Source organism: Tachypleus tridentatus, chromosome 7 (genome assembly GCF_004210375.1).
Source record: "Tachypleus tridentatus isolate NWPU-2018 chromosome 7, ASM421037v1, whole genome shotgun sequence".
Lineage (NCBI taxonomy): Eukaryota > Metazoa > Arthropoda > Merostomata > Xiphosura > Limulidae > Tachypleus > Tachypleus tridentatus.
In genome coordinates, this window is record NC_134831.1 from 140970543 (window position 1) to 140983199 (window position 12657).

The 12657-nt window shown below is 34.2% G+C and overlaps 1 protein-coding gene across 1 annotated transcript; it reads right to left on the minus strand.

Moving 5' to 3' along the window:
* Window positions 1-6654: 6654 nt before the first annotated feature.
* On the minus strand, window positions 6655-7197 carry LOC143257823 (uncharacterized). Its single transcript, XM_076516851.1, has one exon. It carries the CDS (start codon window positions 7195-7197, stop codon window positions 6655-6657), a length of 543 nt encoding a protein of 180 aa, XP_076372966.1.
* Window positions 7198-12657: the final 5460 nt, after the last annotated feature.

A 12657-nucleotide genomic window follows, 5' to 3' on the forward strand; every position in this document is an offset into this window, starting at 1 on the left:
ACAGCAAAATCACATCGAACTGTCTGCTTGTCCACCGAGGGGAATCAAACCCCTAATTTTAACGTTATAAGCCCGAAGTTTCAAGACTGTCCTACCAGGATATTAGTAGTACAGCATATGATAAGTCATTTTGACTAAAATTAAATTAAACATTCATTACTGTGCAATTAAAACAATAGTAAATCAAATGAAACATATATAACTGTATTATATACTTCATACTTTATTGTTATCCGCTAGGACAGTGGTAAGTCTTCGGAATTACAACGCTAAAATCAAGGATTCGATTACCCTCGGTGGATACAGCAGATAGCCCGATGTGGCTTTACTATAAGAAAAACACGCACTCAGACTTTATTAAATTACCAAGTGTCATGATTTACCAAGTTTTATGTGTATATTTTGTTCTATTGACGAGGGTAACATAACGCACAAATGTCGCTATGATGGATAATTATTTTACCATCGATTTTTGTGCCACCAGCTTTTTTTCATCTTTAATTTACCTATGAATATAATATAGTCAGATTTAAGTATTTTCTGGCGTTTGGCTTCGTCTAGCCAAACCCCTTGATATGTAATACTTTGCTTCAACCATTTTGATTTCCTGTGACATCTGACAGCTCAATTCTGAAATGTTTAATGCCAACGAATTAATTCTACAATTACATCTCACAGTTAAGTTCATTAATGCTGCCCAATTAGATCTCCTGTGACGTCTGACAGTTCAGTCTTATAATGCCTAATGCCAAACAATTAGGTCTGTCATGACAGATCACAATTCAATCCTGCAGTGCCTTATGTCAACTAATTTAGTACTTTGACATTGCATTTCACTCACGTAGAACTCTTATTGAATTACTATTTCCACAAATTTAATCTTCTAATGTCTTTTTTATTCCGGTATATATTTTTCTGTTTCATTATCGTTTTTTTTTTAACCCTATTTGTTCTGTGTTTGGAAAACGATTTTATACAAGTAGTGATATCCTGTCAGTATTATTTCAAGTTTCTTACACGCTTATTTCCCATTTGTACACAGTTCAAACAATATATAACACTCAAGAAACCGCGAATAGCAGGTTATCAGAGGCATAGAGAATTTAAACATGTCTCCTTACGATTCAAAATATCATTAATACAGAAACCATACCAATATTCATTTCTCAGAACGGAATACAATTTGGGCAAATTAAGAAAAAAGTCTTGCTTTAATCTTGCGCTCCAAGAAAGGGATCAGGTTTTATGTGTAGGCTAGATTCTTAACAGTAGGTGTCTGTGACTTGCTAGCGATAAGTTGCACAGTTAGTTATTACAGTTCTATCAGGACCTTTAAGTAATTGTCTCTTTTTGGGCAAAGTCACACAAGCTGGTTCAACTACTCAGAACACAACTGACAAGAGAAATTATTCTTCTCTACTCTGTTATTACAAATAAATCTGGGATAATTTCACTTTAAAAATCTTCACAATGTGCTCTTTATGGCTAAATTCACAATCACACAATCTAGATCTAACTATATCAAACTAACTTTCTTACTCTTACAATTATTTATGTTCCAACAGAAGTCTAAAACGTTCCATACGCTTCTAGATATTATGATGCAATAATATTCAGTTGATCAACGAGAAAAACTAGAAGGTTCAAGTAATATGACACAATACTATAACAATCGTATATTCACAGTAATTGATTTACACAACATGTACTTCGTAAACAGTTACGCAGGCAACCTTGCCATAAGCTATCACGTTTTGAAATAAGTAAATTAACTTTCGCGTTATATAAACTGTCCAAATCATAACTATCGCATTAAACTTAAATAGTCGCGTGTATTTAACAATGGACAATACATTAATAACACTAAGCTTTCCAAGCAAATGCACGATCCATTCTTTTATAACCATTGTTTGGACTACGTAATACATAAATAATATTTAAGGACAACAAGAAACTTGTTCGTTCATCTCGTCTGTCCTTTCCTCTAAGCCAAACTAAAACTATTAAATAAACAAATTAAAAAACTAGCTCTTATTATTCATATATCTATCAAACTTTCCCTTAAACATACTGAAAATTTACTGCCTCTACAACATCTGAAGGCAACCCATTCCACAGGCCTACCACTCTATTTGAAAAATAAAATTTTCTTAACCTAAGACGGCTTCTAGTCCGGCATGGCCAAGCGTGTTAAGGCGTTCGACTCGTAATCCGAGGGTTGTGGGTTCGAATCCCGATCGCACCAAACGGGCTCGCCCTCCCAGCCGAGAGGGCATTATAATGTGACGGTCAATCCCCCAATCGTTGGTAAAATAGTAGCCCATGAGTTGGCGATGGGTGGTGATGACTAGCTATCTTCTCTCTAGTCTTACACTGCTAAATTAAGAACGGCTAGCGCAGATAGCCCTCGAGCAGCTTTGGGCGAATTTAAAAAAAAAAGACGGCTTCTACCTTGCTTAAATCCATATTTTTGTCCCTTAATTCTATAATTCTCGCTGTTAATTAAAAGAATGTTAATTTATCAACATTATCAATTCCTTTTACAATATCAAACACTCCAATAAGTCTCCCTTTAACTATCCTTGTTTTAAGAGAAATCAATCTTAATCACTCCTTACATAACAACCCCTCAATTGTAAACACCAGTTTAGTAACTTTTCTCTGAACCATTTCCAACAGTTTAATGACATTCCTAAGGTAAGAAGCCCAAGACTGAACACAATACTACAAATGTGGTCTAACCAGTTACCTATACAATGAAATTACAACCTCTTTAGATTTGTATTCTATATTTTTGTACATACAACCTAAAGTCCTATTAGCTCTACTACAAGCAAAAGCACACTGCATGGATGCCTTAAGTGACTGATCATTTATTACACCAAGGTCCTTTCCTTTTATAGTATTCTTAAAGTTATTCTAATCCAAATTACACTTACAATTCAAATTACGATAACCCACATTCAATATCTTTCATTTATCATAATTAAATTTATTTGCCCAACTTACTAAATGATTCAAATGCTTTTGTAAAGCAGCAACTCTTTCTTCATAGCCAGCAATACCCAAGATCTTAATGTTATCAGCTAATTTAAGTAATTTATTCACCATTTCTTCCTCTATGTCATTGATGTAAATCAAAAACAGCAATGATCCTAAGACTGAGCCCTGAGGTACACCACTTGCAACATTAATCCAGTTTGAATGAACTCCATTTATAACAACCCTCTACTTTCTATCAGCAAGCCACTCTTCTGTCCATTTACTTAACTTATTCACCAAATCTATAGGGATAAATTTCTTTATAAGCCTTTTGTGTGATAATCCAGATACACCAAATCTATTCCATTACTCTCATCTACAGTAACATTTTAAACTGTAGACTGCATGTTGTGCAATACCTAGAAAATCCATGAAGTTTAAAGTATCTGGAGATTTGTGCTGTTGGTAGAAACAAGTGTACGTTATAAATGCGAAAATCAATAGATTAGTTAGTTAACTAGTTTATCAATTTAGTGTTTATTAGGACTTAAAAGGCGTTAAATGCGATTCTATTATTCAGTGAGTTGGTCGCCGTGTTTGCTATGGATCCATTGACGAGAGAATTCTGTAACTAATATTACTTGTGAATTAGGTATATTTAAGTATCGCATTTTCTACTGAAATGTTGTTTGTGAAATTTGGTCTTCATGTGAACGTAGCCTGTAGCAAACCTTACTGAGTAAATGAATTAATTCATTATTGCTACGTGGGTAGAACCTTGGAATATTTTTACTCAAATAATATAAAAAACCTGCTCATCGATAGAACACGTTACAACGGTACAAAACTAAAAAATAATAATAACTAAAGCTATGAACACATTAAAAATAAATACACGAATTTTGTTTATTAACAAAAAAAGCATGTTAATAAGCGAAATTTCTTTTAATAGTGGAAAACTACATTATAATACATAGTTTGTGTTATTTACTAATCAGCTCATGCCAATAGATATCTAACCTTGGTCAATCCAAGGTGAGCACCCTAAGATACCAATGTCGTCAACTAGTACTTTTCAATACACAATGAAATATAGTGTAATTTGTTAATTAAACATATGTTCACTACTGTTGATTGATTTAATGTATTAATTATGAATATGGTCAAGTACGACAAAGTTCCTATTTTCTTTTAATGCATATGAAGAAATCAAATGCATGTGTCAGTCTTCTGTTCTATTTAAAGTAGGGAAGGATAAAAGTGTTATTTAATTTCCCCTTCAATGGCTCAGTGATAAGTATGGATAATTATAACGCTGCAAATAGGGTTCTGAATTCCATGGTAGGTACCACAAAGATAGCCTTATAGTGTTATTTATTACCATTAATATGTGCTTCCATCTAGTGTCAAATAATCTAAATAAATAATAATTGTATTACTATTCAGTCGTTATTGCACTGTCGTAAGATAACAAATTAATTTTTCTATAAGGTAAATTTAATAATGTAAGTTAATGTATGACGTTACAAAAAATGTCATATATGAGTAAATAACATTAGGAAATTGTAATTTCGTTTCATTATCCAGTACACACAACTCACACTTCTAAAGAAATATGTGTAATATGTTTACACTAAAATGATAATTTATACTTACCAACGTAAAATAATAAATATGACAGAATGATTACTTTTATTCCATTTGTTTAAAGAGATATATTTCGATTTTTTGTTACATAAATGTACAAATTTTAGAAAAAAAATAATGAAGCCATTATTTAAAAATTTTTCACATATAACAAAATTACTGTTCTTTTAAAGTATTTATCTTTTGGATTTACGTGATGTTTGTAAAGTAATAAACATTTCTATTTCTTATTACTTTAACATTGGATTAGTTAATATAAATCTCACTAGATAACGCTATTAACAAACACTTTAAAATGAATATTTAAATATACATTTTTGTTCAGAGAAAACTTTAAAATACCCGTACTTAGTCAGCTACTGAAGGATTACACCTAAGTTGCCATCATCGTTAATTTCAAGGGATTCAATTCCCGTGGTGGACATAACGCAGATAGCACATTTTGTAGCTTTGCAGTCAAACAAAACAAACGAACTTACTTATATTACGGACTTGAAAGTAAAAGTAAAGAGGAAGGTGTAGAATATGTCAACCACACTAGATCTGCTACATCCACTGCTGAAAAGGTCTTTTGTATAGTTTCAGAAATCGTCGTTTTTTTCTAATATGATGATGTGTTCACTGGCTTTAATTAAAGTGTAATTTCTATCTTCACTCTGACAAACATACATATCAATGTTTTCGTTTTCCTCACTCATTTTTTCTCCACAGTGATCGCTAACTAACAGCTTTAGTTTTCCCCTAGAACTTAGAAAGAAAGTTCAATAACATAGCTGTTGCTTGATGTAACGCAAATACAAGTAAACGTTTAATTAAAACTTGTTTATTAGCTAAGATTGTCGGTTATAGCTAATACGTTAACAGGTAAAAGATAAAACATCTTCGTTTGCTAGTAAGAGTGATACGAATGTTGAAGCATTTGATTTAACAAGATATATTGATTTATTTAAAAACAGTAAAGTGATTTCAAAAACATATATATCTATGCAAATGTTTATAGTTTTTCTAATAAGCAATTATTTGTCTTTTCAGAAGGTAACTACAACATATGTCATATCATAATAAAGAATGTACAGTCTTAAACTTTAAAATGGCTTAATAGAAATATTTAACAAGTTCGAAGGTCATATAAACGTTTGAATCTCAGCATATTTCGTGAATTTTCTAAATCAAAATATTAAAATAAAAATTAAATGATTATTATAAATGTATTAGAATATTCACCATTTTTATGAAAAAAATGGTTGAAATATGGCATGCAATGGAATTTCTAAGTACAAATACGTGTACGGTGATCTATGTTATTATCATAAGATAAAAAAATAATTTATTCTTTCCTTGGAGACTCTGAGATTACTACATTTGTTTAGCAATTAGAATATATTCTTTGGTTTTATACATTTACAGGGTGTCCCAAAATAACGTTTACACTCTTTGGATCATTATAACTTGCCTTGTTTATTGATTTTAACAATGAAGCAAGATACATATGATAGCCAAAGGATTTATTTAAAGATTTACTACTAAAATCAAGAGAAAAAATAACAAATAAAATTCTTCCCAAGGAAAACTCTCCTTGGTTGAAATTGTAAAATGTCACAATTTGCTTGCTTCACTTCAGGTGTTGAAACTGAAATCCGTTCTGCTCCAGACACATCTCATAACGGGAAGAAATGGAAGTGCACACATCAAACACCATCTCATCTGGTATTAAAGCACATTGTTCTTCAATTGCAACTCTCAATTCGTCAATTGTTGCCCTTTTTGTGCTCTAAACTTTGTCTTTCAGAAACCCCCACAAAAAGAAATTCATGGGTGTCAAATCTGGTGATCTAGCAGGAAATTCTACACTTCCTCTTCGTCCAATTCATCTGTCTGGCATAGATGCATCCAGATAAGCTCTCACGTCGCGATGGAAGTGGGGAGGAGCGCCATTCTGCTGGAAGAAACACTCTTCTTCTCCAAATTGTTTTTGGATGCGTGGCATGGCAAACTCTTATAGCATGTTGAAATAATTCAATCCTGTTACGGTGTCTTGGAAAAAGAATGGTCCGATGAGTCCCTAGCGGACAGACCACACCACACAGTCACTACAGGCAAATTCAAGTGATGTTCCTCTGTAACATGTGGATTTTCTGTTGCCCAGTAGGTGCAGTTATGTCGATTTATTGAGCCATTCAGCTTAAACGTTGCTTCGTCACTCCAAACAATTTTGAGTGGAAATTCATCATCGCCTGCACATCTAGCATGATACCATTCACAGAACTCAACCCTTCGATCAGGGTCATCTTCATTCAGAGCGTGAACAAGGGATGGGATGAAACTTTTGAATTGGGAACGCTTCAAAATGCGATGAACGCTGGATTTAGGGATACCTGTTTCACGAGACAGTTGGCGCACTGATTTTCTTGGAGAATTCAGAACATTATCAATGACCTCTTGCTCTCTTGTTGGGCTTGTTGATGATCTTTTTCGACCGGAGCGACCCTTTCTCATATTGTGGAGAGTTCCGTGTTCATCAAACTTGGCGATGATATGTGAAATGCTGGGGCGAGATGGCGCATCCATATGGAACTTTCTAGTAAAACGTCTTTGCACTTCAGCTTTGTTTTCGACTTTCCAAAAAGTTTTGAGAATGAATATTTTGTGCTGGATTTTAAGCTGATTATCCGCCATCCTTGGACACAAGTCAAATATGAAACAAAAGAAACGGTTTATTAGCTATACGCAGTCAAAGAGTGTAAACGTTATTTTGGGACACCCTGTATTTACATACTTAGAATTGATCTACAGTGACAATGGTATCTGGGCCCGGCATGGCTGTGTGGGTTAAGACGTGCGACTCGTAATCTGAGGGTCGCGGGTTCGAATCCCTGGTGAACCAAACATGCTCGTTTTTTCAGCCGTGGGGGTGATATAATGTGCGGTCAATCCCACTATTCATTGGCAACAAGAGTAGCCCAAGTGTTGGCGATGTGTGGTGATGACTAGCTGCCTTTCCTCTAGTTTTACACTGCTAAATTATGGACGGCTAGCTCAGATAGTCCTCAAGTAGCTTTGCGCGAAATTCAAAAACAAACAAACAATGGTATCTACAAGAAAACACGCCCATCTTTGCATGCTTATACCCTGTCGGACAATTTTGAATCTATCTGAAAAATACAGGAATATTTGGTTAATTTAAATGGGAAATGGAATTTTGTTTATCATCTAGTACAAGAAAAAAATTGCAACAGTTCTAATTTTTATGTCGGGTTCTAGAATCACGAATATATATAATTTCTTATAACTGCCATTATTTTTTGTTTTAATTTGTGCTTCAGAAATAAAAAAGGGTTTGGAAGGACTTTGCAATAAACTTTTATTGTTCTTATGATATATCTGCCTGTTTTGCAGACTGAATGTCTTTTAGATTCACAAAAATTAATAAAAATAAATATTTTACTGTAAGTTTTGAAATAATGAAAAATTTGTTCCGTATTTTTTAACTTACCCCGTGCTAGTACAGTGTTAAGTCTACGGATTTCCACCGCTAAAATGAGGGGTTCGATTTCTCTCCGTGAGCCGAGCAGATTGATCGATGTGGCTTTGCTATAAGGAAACATGCACTTATTACCTTAAAATACGTTTATTTTTCTGGAATTTTGTCACTTGTAAACGAACTCTATATTTATCGGACGTTATAAATATAGCAGTATCAGATATACCTTTTATGAAATTTTCAAGAACAACCAAGGTACTTAGTGACAGTTTTCTATTTTATTATTACTATTTAAAAATAAATTATATAATATCTAGGAGAGTGATTTATTGGGCCTTTAAAACTACAGAACGAGGATGACTGTATGACGTTCATAGAAAGCATTAATTAATAACTATGGCGATAGATGGCAGGAGCATTTTTTACTTTTCTCTTGATTGAGATAGAAATATACGAAAATGTTTAGGTTTTTCTTAAACAATTTTTTTATTCTCGTTAAAGTAAGTTTTATATAGCTAAAGTTTTAACATAACATCAAAAATATGGAGCAGAAGCTCACAGAAGTATTAAAACTAACAGAAACGACGCCCTCTGGGCAGCTGTAGATTAGTAGTAGTATTCATGCCTCGTTGAAGAAATATTTATAAAGTGGACGTTTTCTAAAAAAGGATTTTTTTCTTTGAAATGTGCTAAATGAGGAAAGTATTCAGATTGTAGTTTATCGCTTTGAAGTAAACACAGTCTTAACCCATTGTCTCAACACTTTTTCTTAAATTCAGTCTTACAACACGTGTTCTCAAACTATTTAAATATATATTTTTTTAATTTTCATGCAAGTTATACATCTATTCATAAGTTTTCTAACTGAAATATAATGAAAGTTTTTCTATTTTTTAAGTTTTTTCAGCTGTCGCACCAATAAAGCGCATACATCACCAAATGTAGCAACGTACACCAAATGTAGCAACGTACACCAAATGTAGCAACGTACACCAAATGTTGCAACGTACACCAAATGTAGCAACGTACACCAAATGTTGCAACGTACACCAAATGTAGCAACGTACACCAAATGTTGCAACGTAAAATATGATTAAATACGCGCAACAAACACGCACTTTTTCTATTTCTGCTAATCTCTGATCTCTGAACGCCAAATCTTGTGACCAATCAGACCCTACTTCGTGCCTGATGAAAGCTGTGGTCATCTGCACGTGAACTCTAGTATGTATGTGTGGGTGGACAAAAGCACACAGGGAAGTGAAAGGGCAGATGCTGTGGTGGAGACGCATCATAGATTACTATTTTGAATAGGAACGTCCAGTAACTCCGCCATTTTCTCTCCCCTACCCCGAAATGTTATACGACCGTTGGACTCCGAGTGTAGACTGCAATCCCTTCAGCTCAGAAAATTGTAGTAAACAAACGCTTTACCATAACATCGTGACGAAACGCACGAGGCAGTAAAATGAAATAATAGCTGTAAAGAATCTCATTTATTTGGTTATATTTAGAATAAACGTTCTTTGTATAAAAGAAGGCACGTGGTTTATTTGTAAAAATAACTTACAATGTGTTTTATTCACAAATAATAAACGCCGTTAATGTCATTTTATACATTAATTACATGTTTTTCGTCCCTAGGCGTTGATGTCCCTAACTTTTAACCATTGTAAAGCGTATTTCACTAAGACTAGTTTTCCGCCGCGGCAGCAATAAGTCTACCGACTTATAACGCCAACATCTAGGGTTCTATCTGTCGCTGTAGACATAGCAGATAGCCCAAGTAGTTTTGTTCTAAAAAAAAGCAGCGAAGAACATATTAAAGTTAACACCTACTATTAATCATATAAAATGCATTTTCTTTAAACAAACCATTAATAGTAAGAGCAATATCAGAGCAATAGGACGTATCATTCATGTTACCATCCCTGATGGTTAGGTAACTCTCATGTTACCATCCCTGGTAGTTAGGTAACTCGACTTGCAATCTACGAGGCACATGTTCGAATCCTATCACAAAACATTCTCGATCTTTCAGCCTTTGGAGCGTTATAATATGACGATCAATTTCACTATTTGTCGATAAAGAGTAGTTCAAAAGTTGGCGGTGGATGGTGTTGACTAGCTACCTTGCCTTTAGTGTATCACTTCAAATTTAAGGACTGCTAGCGCAGATAGTCCTCGAGTGGCTTTGTACGAAATTCAACAAACTTCTTATCATATCAGTTTAAGTTGCCAATATAAAACTGGTGTGTAAATTCTAGTTAGAAATTATGAAAATCCAAAAGACATGCACATTTATATTTTCTTAAAGAACTATAAATTATTAAATACGCCTTCGTGGAAATGAACTCCACTTGCTATAACACACAACACAAAATTACATACACATAATCCTATGTTTTAGTACACTTAATAAACAAAGATGATAACGAAACGTGTTAAATCTTCGTGATGTACTTATACGGGAGCCTCGTAATCCGAGGGTCGCGGGTTCGCATCCCCGTCGCGCCAAAAATGCTTGCCCTTTCAGTCGTGGGGGCGTTATAATGTTACGTTCAATCCCATTATTCGTTGGTAAAAGAGTAGCCCAAGAGTTGGCGGTGGGTGGTGATGACTAGCTACCTTCCCTCTAGTCTTACACTGCTAAATTAGGGACGGCTAGCACAGATAGCCCTCGAGTAGCTTTGTGCGAAATTCCAAAACAAACAAACAAACAAAACATACGGGAGCCTGTAATTGTTCAAAGTAATAAAAGCATTAGGTTACTACTGTATGATAATTTTGTTTACATTTACCCTTGTATTCAAACGTGTCATGTGTATTTTTGCCCTTTATATAATACAGTATAATGAATGAATGTAAGTAATTTTAAATATTGAGTACGAAATTTTTAACACACACACACATATATATAATCATTATATAGTTGGTCCGCTGTATAATATTGAATAGTGAATTAAGCGAAATATGTACGGGCTAAAAACAGAAAACAAAAAAAAAATAGTGTTGTTTACAGTTTCGTGCGTAAACTTGAAGGTTTACGTAGTTTAAAGGCGCTCAGATCAATATGACTGATTTTGGTGTTAAAGGACTTTAATATTACAGGGGCATGCTCATGGGAGCAAACAAGGGAATGGGCCCTCATTAACTCTTTGTATACAGACTGGGTCATTTGTTGAGTGTAATGCTGTTTGTTTTTCTATGCATATGATATATATAATAAGTGTGCGTTTAAACGTCTCCCTTCAAAAGCAGTAAAATATAAATCATTGCACATGACCTTAAATGTAAGTAGAAGGTTTGATTGTTTACGGTCTCGTATCTGAGTGCAAAAATGTGCTATTTGCGTAATGTCTTTTATATTTTACTGTTAAATTGTTACATTGTTAGATTTATATGAAATGAAATATGTTACGGTACTTAAGAAAAATGTTACTGTTTACTGCTGGCATTTTTTATGACTTTAGCTGGTCATTTCACAAACCAAGGTATTAAAGCGTGGTTTTCACACTTTCGCTTAGAAGAAAGAAAGAGAGAAAAAACGGGAGACACATCAAAAACCATTTTATTCATTTCCTACCCTCATGTTTATACCAAGATAATTTATGTAATGTACTATGAATTTCTACGTTTATATGTAAAATATTAGTTGCAATGCATGATTTTCTTCCATGTTTCCATAAATATGTCCCCTAGTGGCTCAGCGGTATGTCTGCGGACTTAAAACCTTAAATCCCCGGGTTTCGATTCCCGTGGTGGGCAGAGCAAAGAATTTTTTCTTTGTTTTTGGAATTTCGCACAAAGCTACTCGAGGGCTATCTGTGCTAGCCGTCCCTAATTTAGCAGTGTAAGACTAGAGGAAAGGCAGATAGTCATCACCACCCACCGCCAACTCTTGGGCTACTCTTTTACCAACGAAAAGGGGGATTGACCGTAACATTAGAACGCCCCCACGGCTGGGAGGGCGAGCATGTTTGGCGCGACTCGGGCGCGACCCCGCGACCCTCAGATTACGAAGCGCACGCCTTAACGCGCTAGGCCATGCCAGGCCTAGAGCAAAGAAAGTCCATTGTGTAGCTTTGTGCTTAATTCAAAACAACTTATCTATAAATATAATTAGAACAACAATAAATCATTTGTTGTTTAAGGAGAGTGATATTTGTCAGATTTTATAATACATTTAGGCAATCAATAGTATTCGAAACCATATTTTCTGATTTAATAGTTTGTACCCTAATCGCTAAATATTAGAAAAACTCTGAAAAATGAAAGAAATAATTTTTTGTTACTTAGCTCATGGCGGTAACATATAATTTAACATAATAAAATATTTTTTTCTTATTTTTATTTAAAAATTCTAGCTGATGCCATATTTGAACGCAATTTGTTTTCTGTAAAAATAAGAATATCCTTGTGCTTTTATAACAACTACATGGAGTTGACCCTGCGGTAGAGCTCTGGGTTTTGCAGATAGCAATATGGGTTCGAATATGTGCTATAAAACAAAATATTACTGAGATTTTAAGTTGTAGATATCTCAA